The 24,199-nt window shown below is 43.8% G+C and overlaps 1 protein-coding gene across 1 annotated transcript in view; it reads left to right on the top strand.

Annotated features, from left to right (window-relative positions):
* The first annotated feature begins 6,281 nt into the window (after positions 1-6,281).
* LOC106572942 (PDZ domain-containing protein 4) overlaps positions 6,282-24,199 on the top strand; it is a 57,842-nt gene continuing 39,924 nt past the window's right edge. Inside the window, exon 1 of the mRNA XM_014147535.2 lies at positions 6,282-6,489. Within this exon, the coding sequence (XP_014003010.2) occupies positions 6,430-6,489 (60 nt within the window). The 5' untranslated portion in view covers positions 6,282-6,429. The remainder of the gene's footprint in view (positions 6,490-24,199) is intronic.

Genomic DNA, 24,199 nt, shown 5'->3' on the forward strand with positions numbered 1-24,199 from the left:
ATTTACGGATAGCCGGGGGCACACTCCAACACTCAGACATCATTTACGGATAGCCGGGGGCACACTCCAACACTCAGACATCATTTACGGATAGCCGGGGGCACACTCCAACACTCAGACATCATTTACGGATAGCCGGGGGCACACTCCAACACTCAGACATCATTTACGGATAGCCGGGGGCACACTCCAACACTCAGACATCATTTACGGATAGCCGGGGGCACACTCCAACACTCAGACATCATTTACGGATAGCCGGGGGCACACTCCAACACTCAGACATCATTTACGGATAGCCGGGGGCACACTCCAACACTCAGACATCATTTACGGATAGCCGGGGGCACACTCCAACACTCAGACATCATTTACGGATAGCCGGGGGAACACTCCAACACTCAGACATCATTTACAAACAAAGCTTTTGTGTTTAGTGAGTCCACCAGATAAGAGGCGGCAGGGATGACCAGGTATGTTCTCATGATGAGTGTGAATTGGACCATTTTCATGTCCTGATAAGCATTAAAAACATAACAAGTACTTTTGTTTGCCAGAGAATACGTAAGTAGTAAAATGTACATTATTTGGTTTCAGAATGTAGTGAAGTAAAAGTAGTCAAAATATAAATAGTAAAGTAAAGTACAGATACAGGAGTGGCTTCAGGACAAGTCTCTGAATGTCCTTGAGTGGCCCAGCCAGAGCCCGGACTTGAACCCGATCGAACATCTCTGGAGAAACCTGAAAATAGCTGTGCAGCGACGCTCCCCATCCAACCTTAGAGAGCTTGAGAGGATCTGCAGAGAAGAATGGGAGAAACTCCCCAAATACAGTTGTGCCAAGCTTGTAGTGTCATACCCAAGAAGACTCAAGGCTGTAATTGCTGCCAAAGGTGCATCAACAAAGTCCTGAGTAAAAGGTCTGAATACTTGTATAAATGTGATATTTCAGTTTTTTTAATGTTTTTTTGTCCAAAAAAATATAACCTGTTTTGCTTTGTCATTATGAGGTATTGTGTGTAGATTGATGAAGGGAAAATATATTTAATCCATTTTAAAATAACACTGTAACGTAACAAAATGTGGAAAAAGTCAAGGGGTCTGAAAACTTTCCAAATGCACTGTATACATCTCTACTGTGTTAATCACCTCAGATATACAGTACCAGTCAAATATCTGGACACACCTACTCATTCAAGGGTCTTTTCTTTATTTTTTACTATTTTCTACATTGTTCAATAATAGTGAATACATCAAAACTATGAAATAACACACATGGAACCATCTAGTAACCAAAAAAGTGTTAAACAAACCAAAATATATTTTATTATTATTTGATCCTGCTGGTCATTTATGAACATTTGAACATCTTGGCCATGTTCTGTTATAATCTCCACCCGGCACAGCCAGAAGAGGACTGGCCACCCCTCAGAGCCTGGTTCCTCTCTAGGTTTCTTCCTAGGTTTTGGCCTTTCTAGGGAGTTTTTCCTAGCCACCGTGCTTCTACACTTGCATTGCTTGCTGTTTGGGGTTTTAGGCTGGGTTTCTGTATAGCACTTTGAGATATCAGCTGATGTAAGGAGGGCTATATAAATACATTTGATTTGAATGGACACCACATTGGGTGCTGATTCATATTACTCAGAGGAATGGGTTAATAATAGTGTAATGAATGCAAAACACTGCAGATGTAATTATAGATTCTATGAGATTATCAACAGTATGTGCTATGCTGTGCTCTGTCGGGGCTTTTCTATGAGATTATCAAAGGAATGTGCTATGCTGTGCTTTGTCGGGGCTTTTCTATGAGATTATCAAAGGAATGTGCTATGCTGTGCTTTGTCGTGCTCTTCTTTACAGCCAACTGTTTATTAAATTGTATTTACATGGCTCAGATAGTGGGATTTGATTTGGTATTCGTTCTGCTGCTTTTCTTTCTTCCCTCCCTCCCTCCCTCCCTCCCTCTGTCTGTCCAAACAGTTTAATGCTCTCCTCCCAAAACAAACCACTTAATCTGTGTTAGTCTGACACAAACATGTGATGCAGAACAGTTGTTCCACAGAGATACAGAGAGAGGCAGAATGGAGAGAGACCATAAGTGTGCAGGATAGGGGAGGAGACAGAATGGAGAGAGACAGAGAGTATGCAGGATAGGGGAGGAGACAGAACGGAGAGAGACAGAGAGTATGCAGAATAGGGGAGGAGACAGAACGGAGAGAGACAGAGAGTATGCAGGGTAGGGGAGGAGACAGAACGGAGAGAGACAGAGAGTATGCAGGATAGGGGAGGAGACAGAACGGAGAGAGACAGAGAGTATGCAGGGTAGGGGAGGAGACAGAACGGAGAGAGACAGAGAGTATGCAGGATAGGGGAGGAGACAGAACGGAGAGAGACAGAGAGTATGCAGGGTAGGGGAGGAGACAGAACGGAGAGAGACAGAGAGTATGCAGGATAGGGGAGGAGACAGAACGGAGAGAGACAGAGAGTATGCAGGATAGGGGAGGAGACAGAACAGAGAGATACAGAGAGTATGCAGGATGGGGTGGAGACAGAACGGAGAGATACAGAGAGTATGCAGGATATGGGTGGAGACAGAATGGAGCAGCAAATGAGGACATGGTGAAAGAAACCGTGGGTGGGAGGGTGGGAGGGAGGGAGCAGACTGGAGGAGAAGAGAGGAAATCTGTCGGCCACCAGAGGGGAAAATGTATTGTGGCTTCTGGATATTGGCTGCTGCTGCTGCGCTGCTTAGCCTGCGTACTACAGTATCTCAGCCTGCAGCTGTGGAGCAGAGCAGAACAGAATAGAGAAGAACAGAATAGAGTAGAATTGAGAAGACCAGAACAGAATGGACGAGAGCAGACCAGAGCAGAGCAGAACAGGATGAGCTACAGCTTTAACACACTGAAGGAAAGAGGAGGAGGAACACGAGAACACCTTTACAGCTGCAGCCACAGTTCCAGCTTCACTGCGCCAGCTTCACAGTGCCAGCTTCACATCTCCAGCTTCACAGTGCCAGCTTCATAGCGCCAGCCTCACAGCGCCAGCTTCAGAGCGCCAACCACAGCTGCAGCCACAACTCCAGCTTCACAGCGCCAGCTTCACAGATCCAGCTTCACAGCACCAGCTTCACAGCGCCAGCTTCAGAGTGCCAGCCACAGCTGCAGCCACATCTCCAGCTTCACAGCGCCAGCTTCACAGATCCAGCTTCACAGCACCAGCTTCACAGCGCCAGCTTCAGAGTGCCAGCCACAGCTGCAGCCACATCTCCAGCTTCACAGCGCCAGCTTCATAGAGCCAGCTTCACAGCTCCAGCTTCACAGCTGCAGCCACAGCTTCACAGCACCAGCTTCACAGCACCAGCTTCATAGCGCAAGCTTCACAGTTCCAGCTTCACAGCTGCAGCCACAGCTTCACAGCGCCAGCCACAGCTCCAGCCACAGTGCCAGCTTCACAGCGCAAGCTTCACAGCGCCAGCTTCACATCTCCAGCTTCACAGCGCCAGCTTCACATCTCCAGCTTCACAGCGCCAGCTTCACAGCCTTTTGTATTGAGATTCAGTGGTGCAGGACCAGAGAAGGAGCAGTGAGCTACAGCAGCACTGCCAAGAGACATCTGCATCAGCCAGCCATTTCAGGACCAGAGAGAGGGAGCGCGTTTATAGCAGCACACAGCCGAGATACACGTCTGTGACAAACCTGAAAGGAAAGGATACTCTGACTGTTTTTTGGACTACGCTGGACTACAGTGTCTGTGCCTGGTAGGACTCAGTGAATCACAGTCCTGGCTGGTAGATGGAGTCAGTGATTCGGTGGTGTGTGTCTGATCTGTATGGATGTGGTGAACTACAGTGTTGCCTAGTAAGATCCTCGGAGTCAGACGTCGTCGGAGGGTTGCTAAATCCCTTGGATTAACCTTTCAGACTTCAAGAAGAGAAAACAGGAAAGAGGAATCAGTCTCACTCTGTCCCCTCATCGTGACTTCAACCCCTTTTCTAATGTGGAGTTTTTGATCAACCTTTCCTATTGACTGAAGAGGAAGAGACGGAAGATATGAATTCTTACACATCTAGCTAATTCATCTGATGGTTTCAGTGTGGTAATTTACATTTTTTTTTTTTTTTACCATACACCTCATGCGTTTATTTCCTGTCCTCTCTTTCATCTCCCCATCTTTAATTTAGTAACGTGTTCTGTAAGCGTTTCTAGGGCTGTACAAGTTAGACATGAATCCTTATATTAAAGGCTAGGTAAGAGATGTGTTCGCACCAGTCAGATTTTGAAGATTCAGCACATACATAAAGGAAAAAAGGCTGAAATATCTTGACAAACGATGACTGTTTTTGTAGTATACTAAAAAAAAAAAAAAAAAAAATACAGAGAAAACACAATGAAACTCTGACAGTTCCTGAACACTAGATCACTAACAGCCCTTCAGGCTTGAGCCTTTAAAGACACCGAAACGAGACGAAGGGACAGTGGAGTACACCAGCAGGTAAACAAACCATCAACCATTTGACGTCTGACACATCAGGGATACATGACTGTCAACACAACATTTTGTTTATGTGACGTTCTACATGCTCCATTTGTATTGTTTACACCCCACTGGCCCAGCACATATACACTATTAAAACGTCCATAAGAAGAATAAGCTATAAGTTGTAAGGCCTATATGTGGGTATCTGAGAGTAAGCTAATAAAGCACAGACTACATCATAGATCACTGACTGTGGTTCTCTTCCTCCTAACCAGACAGACAGACAGACAGACAGACAGACAGACAGACAGACAGACAGACAGACAGACAGACAGACAGACAGACAGACAGACAGACAGACAGACAGACAGACAGACAGACAGACAGACAGACAGACAGACAGACAGACAGACAGACAGACAGACAGACAGACAGACAGACAGACAGACAGACAGACAGCGTTAACAGTGGGTAGTGGTAGTGAGGGGGAGTGAGATAATAATGACTCTCCCCAGGGGAGATACAGTGGATTGGGTAGTGCTCACAGAGTGCTATTCCCTCTCTGGGGAGAAGCCTTCTGCTTTCAGCTTTGATGATGGAAGCTCGTCGTTGAGGAAATTCACCAGGAGGAGCAGCTATCTCTCTGGAAGTGAATGCAAAGTAGTCGCTACTTAATTATCTATACATATGGGTACACTATAGTTTCTTCTGTGCTTTGTTTTACTACCCAGAGCCAGAGAAATATATAAGAAATTGAAAATGTTGTTGTTCTAAATTGAAAAATATTCCCTGAGGAGAAAAGTGAGATTAAAGTATTTTGCTTGTGATCTGTTACAGTAGAATATTTGATCAAATAAAATACAAACATTCCATTCCTCTTTTCTCCCATCTCAATCCGTACATTTTATTTAACAATATTTTACACACAAAAAAATCTGTTCTCCTGCATTAACTCAAATACACATGAACACGTGTGGAAGTTGGCAAGTTCTTGTTTTTGCCTTGAAAATCACAGAGGCTGAATGAAAAGCTCAGAGGCTGAATGAAAAGCTCAGAAGCTGAATGAAAATCTCAGAGAAAAAAAAAACATAAATTGGCTTTATTGATACTTTGCTAAACATGTCTTTCTTTGAGGAGGGATTATTTTGAAATATCCACTAATGGATGGGTGATAGACATGGATTGTCTCACCATTTTTCATCTCTGAGAGAGAGATCCTCATTACTGAAACGTCATTGAACTAAAGAGAACACAGCGTCTGAGGCCTGAGGACAGTTGAGTCAGCTCTGTGCTGGCCACACGACTCTACCACAGTGGATCTAAGATATCCTCATCATTGGCAACTAACAAACTAACCTTTCGGAGTCTGTGCAGAGGTCACACAACACGATGATTGAGACCCGAAGACATCAGAGCTAGCAGGACCAGAGTCAGGACCAGATCCAGGACTAGAGTCAGGACCAGATCCAGGACTAGAGTCAGGACCAGATCCAGGACCAGAGTCAGGACAAGATCCAGGACAGGATCCAGGACCAGAGTCAGGACCAGATCCAGGACTAGAGTCAGGACCAGATCCAGGACCAGATCCAGGACTAGAGTCAGGACCAGATCCAGGACTAGAGTCAGGACCAGATCCAGGACTAGAGTCAGGACAAGATCCAGGACAGGATCCAGGACCAGAGTCAGGACCAGAGTCAGAACCAGATCCAGGACCATATCCAGGACCAGAGTCAGAATCAGATCCAGGACCAGAGTCAGAACCAGATCCAGGACCAGATCCAGGACCAGAGTCAGAACCAGATCCAGGACCAGATCCAGGACCAGTGTCAGGACCAGAGTCAGAACCAGATCCAGGACCAGATCCAGGACCAGATCCAGGATCAGAGTCAGAACCAGATCCAGGACCAGATCCAAGACCAGATCCAGGACCAGATCCAGGACCAGTGTCAGGATGGGGTGTAACATGTGTGTGGTGAACCGGCCGGAGCAACAGTACAAGGTCATGTTCCAGGTGAGAACCTCTATTGGCCTCCTTCCCTTCTGCTCACCTGACCTCACTCCACCAGGGTTGGGGTCAATTCAGTTAACTGGTTCTGACCCCAACCCTGCTCTCCAAAGGTTCATGACCCCTTCATATCTATCTCTTTCTCTACAAGCATGTGATGTACTGTATGTCAGCCTGCTTCAGCCATTTATTATTTCGGGCTTTAATTCATCTTCTACACAGCAAATTTGGGGCAACTCAAATCAATGTTTCCAGGGAGTGGCATTTGATTGATGATTTTCCCGATCATAGTCCGTTTTAATGGGTTATGATTTTTACAAAGGTGTCAAGAACCATTTCAGAGACATGTTAACTATCAATATTTATGAATAGCACCACCATACACCATGTCGAGTATCACAGTAGGCCCTGCTCATCCATAATGTAGAACAGTTAATGAGAATATTGATTAGGGTCGCTAGATCACAGAGCTGAAATGATTGCTCTCCTCTGGTTAAAGTTATTATCATAAAGTCAATTACATTTTAATTTCAATGACATACAGTGCCTTCAGAAAGGATTCTCACTCTTTGACTTTTTCCCATTTTGTTGTGCTACAGCCTGAATTTAAAATGCAATGAATTGGGATTTTGTGTCACCTCATAATGCCAAAGTGGAATTATGTTTCTGAACAGTTTTTTTTGTTGTCGTTTTTTTTCAAGTTAATTGAAAATGAAAAGCTGAAATGTCTCGAATCAATAAGTATTCAACCCCTTTGTCATGGCAAGCCCAATCAAGTTCAGGAGTAAACATTTGACTAATTAACAAGTCACATAATAAGTTGCATGGACCTATTCTGTGTGTAATAATAGTGTGTAATAACATGTAATAACATGTAATAACATATAATAATAGTGTGTAATAACATGATACACTGCTATTATTATTATTATTATTATTATTATTATTATCTACACATAGTCGCTTTTCCCCTACATACATCAAATCAAATCAAATTGTATTTGTCACATGCGCCGAATACAACAGGTGTAGACCTGACAGTGAAATGCTTACTTACGAGCCCTTAACCAGCAATGCAGTTTTACGAAAGGTGAGAATGTATTTAACCTCTTAATTTTGGCAATAAAAAGTATCCATAACATACTTACATTTTTTCAACTGGTACCGGATGACCTTCAGAAAGATGTTATTTTCTATGGTAGAGTAGGTCAGGGCGTGACAGGGTTTTTTTTCTCTCTATGTTTTCTATTTCTATGTTTAGGTTCTAGTTTTGTATTTCTATGTTGGGGTTTTGTTTGGGATGATCTCCAATTAGAGGCAGCTGGTCTCTAATTGGAGATCATACTTAAGTAGGGGTTTTTCCACCTGGGTTTTGTGGGTGATTAATTTTGAGTTGTGTATGTGTTCATCTCTGCGTCACGTTGTTTTTCCATTCAGTGTATTTATGTATTGCATAGTTTCACAGTATAAATAAAATGTGGAACGACACACACGCTGCACTTTGGTCCTGTTCTCCTTTCGACAACCGTGACACCTACAGCAAAACAACTGACAAGTACGTGTTTGCGAAAGTCTCATCTTTACACAGTGTGTAGCCCAAACTGTTCTGAAGCTACAGACAAAAGTTGTCAGATCGGCTGTACCGATTTCAGACGAGTCACAGACATAAAGCAAAATGGAGAATACCATTGTGTTCGTGAGAGTCTCATCTTTCCATAGAAGGGTTCAAAATAGTTTTGTAGACCAAACCGTTCGGACGCTACCAGGCGATTTTGTTGCGAAGACCGATTTTCAGGATGCCTCATGGTCTGACACACTCTAGCTCTGTCAACTTTCACCGCAGATGCGGAAGTGTTACATAGACAGATGCGGAAGTGTAACGTAGACAGATGCGGAAGTGTAACGTAGACAGATGCGGAAGTGTAACGTAGAGGGATGCGGAAGTGTAACATAGACAGATGCGGAAGTGTAACATAGACAGATGCGGAAGTGTAACATAGACAGATGCGGAAGTGTTACATAGACAGATGTGGTGGATTGATATACATCTAATGTAAAACCTGATATCTCCAGATTAAACTGACATATTTTTATTTGGGTATTTTTTTTAAATTATGCTAATAATATTTCCGCAGGGGCCTGGACATTGACCTTAAGGGTTCAATGCAGTAGTCTATTGTGTTCATCACTTTCAATGCTGTAGTCTATTGTATTCATCACTTTCAATGCTGTAGTCTATTGTGTTCATCACTTTCAATGCTGTAGTCTATTGTGTTCATCACTTTCAATGCTGTAGTCTATTGTGTTCATCACTTTCAATGCTGTAGTCTATTGTGTTCATCACTTTCAATGCTGTAGTCTATTGTGTTCATCACTTTCAATGCTGTAGTCTATTGTGTTCATCACTTTCAATGCTGTGGTCTATTGTGTTCATCACTTTCAATGCAGTAGTCTATTGTGTTCATCACTTTCAATGCAGTAGTCTATTGTGTTCATCACTTTCAATGCTGTAGTCTATTGTGTTCATCACTTTCAATGCTGTAGTCTATTGTGTTCATCACTTTCAATGCAGTAGTCTATTGTGTTCATCACTTTCAATGCTGTAGTCTATTGTGTTCATCACTTTCAATGCAGTAGTCTATTGTGTTCATGACTTTCAATGCTGTAGTCTATTGTGTTCATCACCTTCAATGCAGTAGTCTATTGTGTTCATCACTTTCAATGCAGTAGTCTATTGTGTTCATCACTTTCAATGCAGTAGTCTATTGTGTTCATGACTTTCAATGCTGTAGTCTATTGTGTTCATCACCTTCAATGCAGTAGTCTATTGTGTTCATCACTTTCAATGCTGTAGTCTATTGTGTTCATCACCTTCAATGCAGTAGTCTATTGTGTTCATCACTTTCAATGCTGTAGTCTATTGTGTTCATCACTTTCAATGCAGTAGTCTATTGTGTTCATGACTTTCAATGCTGTAGTCTATTGTGTTCATCACCTTCAATGCAGTAGTCTATTGTGTTCATGACTTTCAATGCTGTAGTCTATTGTGTTCATCACCTTCAATGCAGTAGTCTATTGTGTTCATCACTTTCAATGCTGTAGTCTATTGTGTTGATCAAAAGCTATTCCTGTTTTTCATTGTCATACTGTAGCCAGAGGGCTTTGACTCCTGATTTAATTTCATTCACCTGATCATCTGAAGGGGTTTCCATTACTGCAGCTCTCTCCCTCTCCCCCCTCTCCCTCTCCCCTGTCCTCCTCCCCTCTCTCCCTCTCCCCTGTCCTCCCCCCTCTCTCCCTCTCCCCCTGTGCTCCCCCTCTCTCCCTCTCCCCCTGTCCTCACCCCTCTCTCCCTCTCCCCCTGTGCTCCCCCCTCTCTCCCTCTCCCCCGTCCTCCCCCCTCTCTCCCTCTCCCCCTGTGCTCCCCCTCTCTCCCTCTCCCCCGTCCTCCCCCTCTCTCCCTCTCCCCTGTGCTCCCCCTCTCTCCCTCTCCCCCCGTCCTCCCCCTTCTCTCCCTCTCCCCCGTCCTCCCCCTTCTCTTTCCCTTCTCCTCCTCCTCCGCCATCTCCCCCTTGTCCTTCCCCTCCTCTCCCTCCTTCAGACCCCTTACAGCCTCACATTCATTATAGAAATGTGTGTGGTGATTGATCTGGGCTAGGATCATAACACTCCAGATCCCACTGTATGAGGTTTTCTCGTGTGTTTGTGTGTCTGTGTGTGTGTCTGTGTACTATTTCACCTTGCAGCCTGGGGCTACTCCTCACAGATGGCTGCTTCTGTAACCCCCACAGCAACACTGCCCTCCTGACACAATTCAAATCACATTTTATTTCACACATGCAACCGAGTACAACAGGCGTAGACTTTACAGGGAGTACTAGTACAAGATCAATGTCCAGAAGTACAAAGTATTTTAGGTAGATATGTACAGTACCGGGCGAAAGTTTGGACACACCTACTCATTCAAGGGTTTTTCTTTATTTTTACTATTTTGTACTTTGTAGAATAATAGTGAAGACATCAAAACTATGAAAAAACACATACGGAATCATGTAGTAACAAATCACAATATATTTTATATTTGAGTTTCTTCAAATAGCCCCCCTTTTTTCTTGATGACAGCTTTGCACACTCTTGGCATTCTCTCAACCAGCTTCACCTGGAATGCTTTTCCAACAGTCTTGAAGGAGTTCCCACATATGCTGAGCACTTGTTGGCTGCTTTTCTTTCACTCTGCGGTCCGAATCATCCCAAACCATCTCAGTTTCTTTGAGGTCGGGTGATTGTGGAGGCCAGGTCATTTGATGCAGCACTCCATCACTCTCCTTCTTGGTAAAATAGCCCTTACACAGCCTGGAGGTGTGTTGGGTCATTGTCCTGTATCACTACAGAATGCTGTGGTAGCCATGCTGGTTATGTATACCTTAAATTCTAAATAAATCACAGACAGTGTCACCAGCAAAGCACCCCCACACCACAACACCTCCTCCTCCAAGCTTTACGGTGGGAAATACACATGCAGAGATCATCCGTTCACCTACTCTGCATCTCACAAAGACACAGCAGTTGGAACCAAAACCTAAAATTTGGACTCCAGACCAAAGGACACATTTCCACCGGTCTAATGTCCATTGCTTGTGTTTCTTAGCCCAAGCAAGTCTCTTCTTATTATTGGTGTCCTTTAGTAGTGGTTTCTTTGCAGAAATTTGACCATGAAGGCCTGATTCACACAGTCTCCTCTGAACATTTTATATTGAGATGTGTATGTTATTTGAACTCTGTGAAGCATTTACTTGGGCTGCAATTTCTGGGGCTGGTAACTCTAATGAACTTATCCTCTGCATCAGAGGTAACTCTGGGTCTTCCATTCCTGTGGCGGTCCTCATGAGAGCCAGTTTCATCATAGAGCTTGATGGTTTTTGCGACTGCACTTGAAGAAACTTTCAAAGTTCTTGACATTTTCCATATTGACTGACCTTCATGTCTTAAAGCAGGGGTGGGCAATTCCAGTCCTCGAGGGCCTGTTTGTGGTTACAGTTTTTGCCCCAGCACCCAGCTAACACACCGGACTGCAATAATCACCTAATCCTGATCTTCAGTTTAGAATGCAACTTCTTCGGGATCGGTGTCCCTTCCACGGGGCGGTTGAGCTAACGTAGGCTAATGCGATTAGCATGAGGTTGTAAGTAACAAGAACATTTCCCAGGACATAGATATATCTGATGTTGGCAGAAAGCTTAAATTCTTCTTAATCTAACTGCACTGTCCAATTTACAGTAGCTATTACAGTGAAAGAATACCATGCTTTTATTTGAGGAGAGTGCACAATTTTCACCATAAAAGTTATTAATAAACAATATATTTGGGCAGTCTTTATACAAAATTTTGAACAGAAATGCAATGGTCCATTGGATCAGTCTAACACTTTGCACATACACTACTGCCATCTAGTGGCCAAAATGTATATTGTACCTGGGCTGGGATAATACACTATTGCCTTTCTCTTGCATTTCAAAGATGATGGTTAAAAAAATTACAAAAGAACGGTTGTTTTTTTTCCTTGTATTATCTTTTACCAGATCTATTGTGTTATATTCTCCTACATTGCTCTCACATTTCCACAAACTTCAAAGTGTTTCCTTTCAAATGGTACCAATAATATGCATATCCTTGCTTCATGGACTGAGCTACAGGCAGTTAGATTTGGGTATGTCATTTCAGACGAAAATTTTAAAAAAGGGGCGGATCCTTAAGAGGTTTTAATCAGCTGTGTTTGCTAGGGATGGAGAAAGGTGTGACACCAATCAGGCCCTTGAGGACTGGAGTTGCCCACCCCTGCTTTAAAGTAATGATGGACTGTTGTTTCTCTTTGCTTATTTTAGCTATTCTTGCCGTAATATGGACTTGGTCTTTTACCAAACAGTGGGTTAACTGCCTTGTTCAGGGGCAGAATGACAGATTTTTACCTTGTCAGCTCAGGGATTCAAGCCACCAACCTTTCAGTTACTGGCCCAATGCTCTAACCACTAGGCTACCTGCTGCCCCTGTCACAACACAACTGATTGGCTCAAATGCATTAAAAAGGAAAGAAATTCCACATATTAACTTTTAAGAAGGCACACCTTTTAAATGAAATGCATTCCAAGTGACTACCTCATGAAGCTGGTAGAGAGAATGCCAAGAGTGTGCAAAGCTGTCATCAAGGCAAAGGGTGTCTGAGCTGTGTGCCAGAAGTTGAAACAGACAGCTTGATGCATTTCAACATGTCAATACCTCTCACTTTGAGCCAGGAGAGATTGACATGCATATTTAATATTAGCTCTGTGTGTACATCCAAGGGCCAGCCAATTGCAATTTTCGGGCCTGCCTTGTTGATAGTGTTGTTAAGAAGGCAAAGCAGCACTTTATTATGGACAGACTTCTCTCCATTTTAGCTGTCAATATGTTTTGACCATGAAAGATTATAATCCAGGGTTACTCCAAGCAATTTAGTAACCTCAACTTGCTCAATTATCACATTATTCATTACAAGATTTAGTTGAGGTTTAGGGTGAATGACTTGACCTTCTATTTTGATATTTTCAGTGGCATTGTTAACAAACACGCCCCAAAAAGAAAATTTGAATTAAAAACGGGTTCAGCCCCTGGTTCGACCGTGATCTTGCAGAGTTACTCCACCTCAAGAATTGCATTTGGCGAAAGGCTCGGCACACGCATACTCAGGCTGACTGGCTCTTGTTCAGGCAAATGAGAAATAAGTACACTCAGGCTATCCGGAAGGCCAAAGTTAGTTACTTTAAGGAACAGTTCTCTCTCTATGGGTCTAACCCCAAGATGTTCTGGAAAACGGTTAAAGACCTGGAGAGTAAACCGTCCTCCTCACAGCTGCCCATGTCCCTTAAAGTTGATGATGTGGTTGTTACTGACAAGAAGCACATGGCTGAGCTCTTTAATCACCACTTCATTAGGTCAGGATTCCTATTTGACTCAGCCATGCCTCTTTGCCCGTCCAACATTTCCTCATCTCCCACCCCTTTTAATGTGACTAGCGCCAATGCTCCTCCCTCTTTTCCTCACTGAGTCTGAGGTGTTAAAGGAACTCCTGAAACTTGACCTCAAAAAAACATCTGGGTCACATGGTTTAGACCCTTTCTTCTTTAAGGTTGCTGCCCATATTATCGCCAAGCCTATCTCAAACCTTTTTAACCTCTCTCTCCTTTCTGGGGAGGTTCCCATTGGTTGGAAGGCAGCCACGGTTCGTCCTTTATTTAAATTGATCCTAACTGTTATAGGCCTATTTCTAGTTTGCACTGTTTATCAAAAGTGTTGGAAAAACTTGTCAATAATCAACTGACTGCCTTTATTGATGTCTATAATATTCTCTCTGATATGCAATCTGGTTTCCGCTCAGGTTATGGATGTGTCACTGCAACCTGAAAGGTCCTCAATGATGTCACCATTGCCCTTGATTCTAAGCAATGTTGTGCTGCTATTTTTATTGACTTAGCCAAAGCTTTTGATACGGTAGACCATTCCATTCTTGTGGGACGGCTAAGGAGTATTGGTGTCACTGAGGGGTCTTTGGCCTGATTTGCTAACTACTTCTCTCAAGGAGTGCAGTGAATAAAGTCAGAACATCTGCTGTCTCATCCACTGCCTGTCACCAAGGGAGTACCCCAAGGCTCAATCCTAGGCCCCACGCTCTTCTCAATTTACATCAACAACATAGCTCAGGCAGTAGGAAGCTCTCTCATCCATTTATATACAGATGACACAGTCTTATACTCAGCTGACCCCTCCCCGGATTTTGTGTTAAATGCCCTACAACAAAGCTTTCTTAGTGTCCAACAAGCTTTCTCTACACTTAACCTTGTTCTGAACACCTCCAAAACAAAGGTAATGTGGTTTGGTAAGAAGAATGCCCCTCTCCCCACAGGTGTGATTACTACCTCTGAGGGTTTAGTGCTTGAGGTAGTCACCTCATACAAGTACTTGGGAGTATGGCTAGATGGTACACTGTCCTTCTCTCAGAACATATCAAAGCTGCAGGATAAAGTTAAATCTAGACTTGGTTTCCTCTATCGTAAATCGCTCCTCTTTCACCCCAGCTTCCAAACTAACCCTGATTCAGATGACCATCCTACCCATGCTAGATTACGGAGACGTAATTTATAGATCGGCAGGTAAGGGTGCTCTCGAGCGACTAGATGTTCTTTACCATTCGGCCATCAGATTTGCCACCAATGCTCCTTATAGGACACATCACTGCACTCTATACTCCTCTGTAAACTGGTCATCTCTGTTTACCCGTTGCAAGACCCACTGGTTGATGTTTATTTATAAAACACTCTTATGCCTCACTCCCGCCTATCTGAGATATCTACTGCAGCCTTCATCCTCCACATACAACACCCGTTCTGCCAGTCACATTCTGTTAAAGGTCCCCAAAGCACACACATCCCTGGGTCGCTCGTCTTTTCAGTTCGCTGCAGCCAGCGACTGGAACGAGCTGCAACAAACACTCAAACTGAATAGTTATATCTCCATCTCTTCATTTAAAGACTCAATCATGGACACTCTTACTGACAGTTGTGGCTGCTTTGCGTGATGTACTGTTGTCTCTACCTTCTTGCCCTTTGTGCTGTTGTCTGTGCCCAATAATGTTTGTACCATGTTTTGTGCTGCCAGCACGTTGTGTTACTACGACGTTGTTGTCATGTTGTGCTCCTACCATGTTGTGTTGCTACCATGTTGTTGTCACGTGTTGCTGCCTTGCTATGTTGTTTTCTTAGGTCTCTCTTTATGTCGTGTTGTGTTGTCTCTCTTGTTGTGACGTGTGTTTTGTCCTGTATTTATTTTTTATTTTCTTATTTTTAATCCCAGCCCCCGTCCCCGTAGGAGGCCTTTTGGTAGGCCGTTATTGTAAATAAGAATTTGTTCTTAACTGACTTGCCTAGTTAAATAAAGGTAAAATTTAAAAAAAGATATACAATGCTTTTAGTTTTAGAAATATTTAGGACTAACTTATTCCTTGCCACCCACTCTGAAACTAACTGCAGCTCTTTGTTAAGTGTTGAGTCATTTCAGTCGCTGTGGTAGCTGACATGTGCAGTGTTGAGTCATTTCAGTCGCTGTGGTAGCTGACATGTGCAGTGTTGAGTTATTTCAGTTGCTGTATCAAAACACTGTATGTTCCACAGTAGACGAATCAAAACACTGTATGTTCCACAGTAGATTAGTCAAAACACTGTATGTTCCACAGTAGATTAGTCAAAACACTGTATGTTCCACAGTAGATTAGTCAAAACACTGTATGTTCCACAGTAGACGTATCAAAACACCATATGTTCCACAGTAGATTAGTCAAAACACTGTATGTTCCACAGTAGATTAGTCAAAACACCATATGTTCCACAGTAGATTAGTCAAAACACTGTATGTTCCACAGTAGAAGTATAAAAACACTGTATGTTCCACAGTAGATTAGTCAAAACACTGTATGTTCCACAGTAGATGAATCAAGACCGTGTTTTCCACAGTAGAGATAGCTTCATACATAAATATCTGCTCTGTCATTGAAGAGCAGAATCCAGTGTTTTGTCTTCATAGAAGCATGTTTGATAGTGATTCCAGTGAATCTCCAGGGGAAATATTACAATTCTGACCCACTTTATTTTATTAATTAATTTATTTACTTTATTTATTTATTTATTTATTTTATTTATAAATATATATTATTTATTTATTTTATTTCACCTTTATTTAACCAGGTAGGCTAGTTGAAAACAAGTTGTCATTTACAACTGTGACCTGGGCAAGATAAAGCAAAGCAGTTCGACACAAACAACACAGAGTTACACATGGAGTAAACAAAACATACAGTCAATAATACAGTAGAAAAAGTCTCTATACAGTGTGTGCTAATGAGGTAGGATAAGGGAGGTAAGGCAATAAATAGGCCATGATGGCGAAGTAATTTACAATATAGCAATTAAACACTGGAATGGTAGATGTGCAGAAGATGGATGTGCAAGTAGAGCTACTGGGGTGCAAAGGAGCAAGATAAATAAATAAATACAGTATGGGGATGAGGTAGATAGATGACTGGGCAAAGACGTCACTTCAATGTTCATTCCATGTTGGTTCAATGTCATTTCATTGAAATTACGTGGAAACAACATTAATTTGAACACTGTGTCCAGTAGGGGAGTGATTAAACCAGACTGGAGACATTTGAATGAATCATTAAACCAGAATAGAGCCATTTGAATGAATCATTTAACCAGATTGGAGCCATTTGAATGAATCATTAAACCAGACTGGAGACATTTGAATGAACCATTAAACCAGACTGGAGCCATTTGAATGAATCATTAAACCAGACTGGAGCCATTTGAATGAATCATTAAACCAGACTGGAGCCATTTGAATGAACCATTAAACCAGACTGGAGCCATTTGAATGAATCATTAAACCAGACTGGAGCCATTTGAATGAACCATTAAACCAGACTGGAGCCATTTGAATGAATCATTAAACCAGACTGGAGCCATTTGAATGAACCATTAAACCAGACTGGAGCCGTTTGAATTAACCGGCAGGTAGCCTAGTGGTTAGAGCGTTGGGCCAGTAACCGTAAGGTTGCTAGATTAAATCCCTGAGCTGACAAGGTACAAATCTGTCATTCTGCCCCTGAACAAGGCAGTTAACCCACTGTTCCTAGGCCCTCATTGTAAATAAGAATTTGTTCTTAGCTGACTTGCCTAGTTAAATAAATAAAAACCATTAAACCAGACTGGACCATTCCATCATTATTAATCCTTCACACTACACCCACTCTGTGTGTCTGGCTGGCAGTCAGGCTCTCTTCTCTTCTTTTTCCCTCTATTCCTCTCTCTCTCTTTCTCCGTCTCCTTCTCTCCCCGTCTCCTACTCTCCCTCTCTCTCTCTTTCTCTGTCTCCTACTCTCCCCGTCTCCTACTCTCCCTCTCTCTCTCTTTCTCCATCTCCTTCTCTCCCCGTCTCCTACTCTCCCTCTCTCTCTCTTTCTCTGTCTCCTTCTCTCCCCGTCTCCTACTCTCCCTCTCTCTCTCTCTTTCTCTGTCTCCTCTCCCCATCTCCTACTCTCCCTCTCTCTCTCTTTCTCTGTCTCCTCTCCCCGTCTCCTACTCTCCCTCTCTCTCTCTCTTTCTCTGTCTCCTCTCCCCATCTCCTACTCTCCCTCTCTCTCTCTTTCTCTGTCTCCTCTCCCCATCTCCTACTCTCCCTCTCTTCCTCTTTTCCTGTCTCCCTGTCTCCTTCTCTCCCTGTCTCCCTGTCTCCTTCTCTCCCGGTCTCCCTGTCTCCTTCTCTCCCTGTCTCCTTCTCTCCCTCTCTCCCTCTTTCCCTGTCTCCCTGTCTCCTTCTCTCCCTGTCTCCTTCTCTCCCCATCTCCCTCTCTCCCTCTTTCCCTGTCTCCCTGTCTCCTTCTCTCCCTGTCTCCTTCTCTCCCTGTCTCCCTGTCTACCTTTCTCCCTTTCTCCCTGTCTCCCTGTCTCCTTCTCTCCGTTTCTCCCTGTCTCCCTGTCTCCCTCTATTATTGACTCCCTCTCGCTCTTTCCCTCTCTCCCTCTGTATCTGTCAGATTTGTCTCAATGGGATGCCGTTGCCAAGGCAACTGGGGTCATTAGGCAAGGCTATGCTTCCTCACACTGACGCACAGAGAGACACAGTAATGAAAACACACACACACATAGGCACACGCACACTGACACAGAGAGACACAGTAATGAAAACACACACACACACATAGGCACACACACACTAACACAGAGAGACACAGTAATGAAAACACACACACACATAGGCACACACACACTAACACAGAGAGACACAGTAATGAAAACACACACACACATAGGCACACACACACATAGGCACACACACACACACATAGGCACACACACACACACACACACACACACACACACACACACACACACACACACACACACACACACACACACACACACACACACACACACACACACACACACACACACACACACACACACACACACACATACACTACTCACACACTCAAATACACAGAAGGAAACACCAACCAACCCAAGCAATTAAGTCTTATACAATGACACATTTCTAATCCCTTTGGTACTATTTTCACATGACTGGGGGGGGGGGATTTTCAGAACACGTAGTACAAAAATACCAAAAACTGATAATACAGTCTGATAATCAAAACCTTTCATTGTGCGTTCATTTTGTTTGTAGAAAAAATCTCTCACCACACAACCGCAGAACCAAAATATTAGTGAAATATAATTACCGCATCCATTTAATCACCACCAAAACAAAACCTAATCGTCGTAGCTTATCAATGTAGTCCTTTTAGCCACCATTTAATCCAAATAGCAACACATGTAAAACAGGTGTTCCATTGAATGTAGTACGCTAAAGTACAGTAAATTACAGTATATTACACTGTTTTCAATTGAAGCAATATACGCGCACTAGTCATTCAAATTGATTGAACAACACATTTCCCATCATTTCTGTCCCACGTGTGCTCATTGAAGACATCTTTCAAAATCAAATCAAATCAAATGTATTTATAAAGCCCTTCTTACATCAGCTGATATCTCAAAGCGCTGTACAGGAAAACCCAGCCTAAAACAACCGCCCCATAAACAATGTAATCAAAATGACAGAAATGAAAGCAACATCACGTTTAGCAGGGCACTAGTTTGAATTAAACCATATCTTGATCATGTAGCCATAGGTTGTCATCGGGAAAAAAACTTTTTAGGCACGGCGAATCCAAGCCTGATATACCGTAGGTCTAGACTGAAATCATTTTACGCCTCATCCCTGGCCTGTATAGTAGGGTGGTACGCTCATGGGAATGACGATCACACGTCTTCAACATGTATTGTAATCGTGTATTGTATTTTACAGTATTGTAATCGTGGTGGTCCTGTACCTGGCTCAGTTCATAAGAGAAAGGCACTGGCCATAACAGAGTTGTGGGTTCGATTCCCGCTGAGGTCTCACACCAACAAAAATGTGTGGACTGTTGTCACTTTGGATAAAAGTGCCTTCTACGTAAAATCTATATACTATTAAGATATTACAGTAGTGTAAGAAAATTGCAACCGTCAGCTATTTGTTTCTGCTAAAAAGCCACGAAGCTAAAGTACGGTCTGAAATCTCGGAGCCTCTAGTCTCGGCAGCCAGAAGCAACATCTTGCAGAGAAACCTTTCAGCAGCCTAACAACGTCTATGTGATGACCCTCAACACTCATTTTTTTACATTTACATTTTAGTCATTTAGCAGATGCTCTTATCCAGAGCGACTTACAGCAGTGAATGCATACATTTTTTTTCATGCATTTCTGTTTTTTGTACTGGCCCCCCGTGGGAATCGAACCCACAACTCTGGCGTTGCAAACACCATGTTCTACCAACTGAGCCACAGGGAAGACACGCCTGTTTGCACTGGCAATAGACCCACTTGCAGAAAGAATTAGACAAGACTCACATGTTTATTTATTTATTTATTTATTTTATTTCACCTTTATTTAACCAGGTAGGCAAGTTGAGAACAAGTTCTCATTTACAACTGCGACCTGGCCAAGATAAAGCAAAGCAGTTTGACAACATACAACAACACAGAGTTACACATGGAGTAAAACAAACATACAGTCAACATGTAACCGCGATCAGTATTTGTAAACGTGAATATAAACTAAACTTAGTTGCAGATGATCTCCTGATATTTGTTTTTTAATATGGATCCCCATTAGCTGCTGCTACTCTTCCTGGGCTTCAGCAAAATGAAGACAGTTTATACAATTTAAAAAACATTACAATATAATTCACAGATTTCACAACACCCTGTGTGTGTGTGTGTGTGTGTGTGTGTGTGTGTGTGTGTGTGTGTGTGTGTGTGTGTGTGTGTGTGTGTGTGTGTGTGTGTGTGTGTGTGTGTGTGTGTGTGTGCGTGCGTGCGTGTGTGTGTGTATCTGTCCCTGTGTTTGTGTTACTTCATAGTCCCCGCTGTTCCATAATAAGGTGTTTCTTGTATCTTAAAAAAAAACATCTAATTTCACTGCTTGCATTAGTTACTTGATGGGGAATAGAGTTCCATGTATTTTTATATAAATTAAAATACTTACTCAGCTGTGTTGCAAGGGAGGGCTAAGCACTTGATCTGTTCAAACCCACTAGCATACATTACCAACATCTATAAGGTGTCCTTCAAGGCTCTGATCTGAAGACAGTATATTGTCCTTCAAGGCTCCGGTCTGAAGACAGTAATGTGTCCTTCAAGGCTCTGGTCTGAAGACAATAAGGTGTCCCTCAAGGCTCTGGTCTGAATACAGTAAGGTGTCCCTCAAGGCTCTGGTCTGAAGACAGTAATGTGTCCTTCAAGGCTCTGGTCTGAAGACTATAAGGTGTCCCTCAAGGCTCTGGTCTGAAGACAGTAAGGTGTCCCTCAAGGCTCTGGTCTGAAGACAGTAATGTGTCCCTCAAGGCTCTGGTCTGAAGACAGTAAGGTGTCCCTCAAGGCTCTGGTCTGAAGACAGTAAGGTGTCCCTCAAGGCTCTGGTCTGAAGACAGTAAGGTGTCCCTCAAGGCTCTGGTCTGAAGACAGTAAGGTGTCCCTCAGGGCTCTGGTCTGAAGACTGAAAGGTGTCCCTCAAGGTTCTGGTCTGAAGACAGTAAGGTGTCCCTGAAGGCTCTGGTCTGTAGACAGTAAGGTGTCCCTCAAGGCTCTGGTCTGAAGACAGTAAGGTGTCCCTCAAGGCTCTGGTCTGAAGAATATAAGGTGTCCCTCATGGCTCTGGTCTGAAGACAGTAAGGTGTCCCTCAAGGCTCTGGTCTGAAGACAGTAAGGTGTCCTTCAAGGCTCTGGTCTGAAGACAGTAAGGTGTCCTTCAAGGCTCTGGTCTGAAGACTATAAGGTGTCCCTCAAGGCTCTGGTCTGAAGACAGTAAGGTGTCCCTCAAGGCTCTGGTCTGAAGACAGTAATGTGTCCTTCAAGGCTCTGGTCTGAAGACTGTAAGGTGTCCTTCAAGGCTCCGGTCTGAAGACAGTAATGTGTCCTTCAAGGCTCTGGTCTGAAGACAATAAGGTGTCCCTCAAGGCTCTGGTCTGAAGACAGTAAGGTGTCCCTCAAGGCTCTGGTCTGAAGACAGTAATGTGTCCTTCAAGGCTCTGGTCTGAAGACTATAAGGTGTCCCTCAAGGCTCTGGTCTGAAGACAGTAAGGTGTCCCTCAAGGCTCTGGTCTGAAGACAGTAATGTGTCCTTCAAGGCTCTGGTCTGAAGACAGTAAGGTGTCCCTCAAGGCTCTGGTCTGAAGACAGTAAGGTGTCCCTCAAGGCTCTGGTCTGAAGACAGTAAGGTGTCCCTCAGGGCTCTGGTCTGAAGACTGAAAGGTGTCCCTCAAGGTTCTGGTCTGAAGACAGTAAGGTGTCCCTGAAGGCTCTGGTCTGTAGACAGTAAGGTGTCCCTCAAGGCTCTGGTCTGAAGACAGTAAGGTGTCCCTCAAGGCTCTGGTCTGAAGAATATAAGGTGTCCCTCATGGCTCTGGTCTGAAGACAGTAAGGTGTCCCTCAAGGCTCTGGTCTGAAGACAGTAAGGTGTCCTTCAAGGCTCTGGTCTGAAGACAGTAAGGTGTCCTTCAAGGCTCTGGTCTGAAGACTATAAGGTGTCCCTCAAGGCTCTGGTCTGAAGACAGTAAGGTGTCCCTCAAGGCTCTGGTCTGAAGACAGTAATGTGTCCTTCAAGGCTCTGGTCTGAAGACTGTAAGGTGTCCTTCATGGCTCTGGTCTGAAGACAGTAAGGTGTCCCTCAAGGCTCTGGTCTGAAGACAGTAAGGTGTCCCTCAAGGCTCTGGTCTGAAGACAGTAAGGTGTCCCTCAAGGCTCTGGTCTGAAGACAGTAATGTGTCCCTCAAGGCTCTGGTCTGAAGACAGTAAGGTGTCCCTCAAGGCTCTGGTCTGAAGACAGTAATGTGTCCTTCAAGGCTCTGGTCTGAAGACAGTAAGGTGTCCCTCAAGGCTCTGGTCTGAAGACAATAAGGTGTCCCTCAAGGCTCTGGTCTGAAGACAGTAAGGTGTCCCTCAGGGCTCTGGTCTGAAGACTGAAAGGTGTCCCTCAAGGTTCTGGTCTGAAGACAGTAAGGTGTCCCTGAAGGCTCTGGTCTGTAGACAGTAAGGTGTCCCTCAAGGCTCTGGTCTGAAGACAGTAAGGTGTCCCTCAAGGCTCTGGTCTGAAGAATATAAGGTGTCCCTCATGGCTCTGGTCTGAAGACAGTAAGGTGTCCCTCAAGGCTCTGGTCTGAAGACAGTAAGGTGTCCCTCAAGGCTCTGGTCTGAAGACAGTAAGGTGTCCCTGAAGGCTCTGGTCTGTAGACAGTAAGGTGTCCTTCAAGGCTCTGGTCTGAAGACTATAAGGTGTCCCTCAAGGCTCTGGTCTGAAGACAGTAAGGTGTCCCTCAAGGCTCTGGTCTGAAGACAGTAATGTGTCCCTCAAGGCTCTGGTCTGAAGACAGTAAGGTGTCCCTCAAGGCTCTGGTCTGTAGACAGTAAGGTGTCCCTCAAGGCTCTGGTCTGAAGACAGTAAGGTGTCCCTCAAGGCTCTGGTCTGAAGAATATAAGGTGTCCCTCAAGGCTCTGGTCTGAAGACAGTAAGGTGTCCCTCAAGGCTCTGGTCTGAAGACAGTAAGGTGTCCTTCAAGGCTCTGGTCTGAAGACAGTAAGGTGTCCCTCAAGGCTCTGGTCTGAAGAATATAAGGTGTCCCTGAAGGCTAAGACCTATGCTGTGAGAGCCAAACACTTGATCAAACATTTATACCGATGTAGGATCTTAATTTGAGCAGTTTCTCATTGCAGGAAAATTATTCTGCAGCAACAGGAAATGTTAAATATCGCATCGATTATAATGAATTGACATGTTTGTAGGGGTTAATAAATTTTTCCTGAGGGCAAATCATGTCTGAAAAGTGTAAATCACAACTTTAGAAGCCTTTTAAAAACCTAGAATACAGTACAAGTTTGCATTTCCTGTCGACTGTCATTACATCTGTGGGTGGTCCCTGAAGACTCTGGTCTGAAGACCGTGAGACTAACAAGACACCAACCCTTGAAACCCCACCAACATGTACATGGTGTCCCTATAGACTCACCTAGCTATGCTGTGAGGACCAATCACTGGATCCAGTCGCTGGTGTTCCTATAGACTCACCTAGCTATGCTGTGAGGACCAATCACTGCAGATCAGAAAGAAGCTAGCCTTGTATCAAATCCATCAGAGAGTAACATTAGCCTTGCTTGACACCCATTATGGGCCTGAGTGGATTGGGGAGTGGAGGAATGATGGGGGTGAGGGGTCAATCCAGGGATTGAGAGAGGGGGAGATGAGAGAGAGGGTTAGGGATAGAGACAGGGGAGGGGAGAGAGAGAGAGAGAGAGAGAGAGAGAGAGATAAACATCCTTAGCAGGAGGTTGTAATGTTCATGAGGCTTTGATTGAGTCCTCTCAGCAGTGATGAAAAAAAATGAGGGAGTGATGGGGAAAGCTAGAGGGAGAGACGAGGAGAGAGAGAATGGTACAGGGAAATGGAGGATGGGAACAAGGATAGAAATGTGCAATGATTGGGTACAGTGAATAGTCAATGAGTTATGGTAATCAGTGAATAGCCAATGAGGT

This window comes from Salmo salar, chromosome ssa15 (assembly GCF_905237065.1).
Source record: "Salmo salar chromosome ssa15, Ssal_v3.1, whole genome shotgun sequence".
Lineage (NCBI taxonomy): Eukaryota > Metazoa > Chordata > Actinopteri > Salmoniformes > Salmonidae > Salmo > Salmo salar.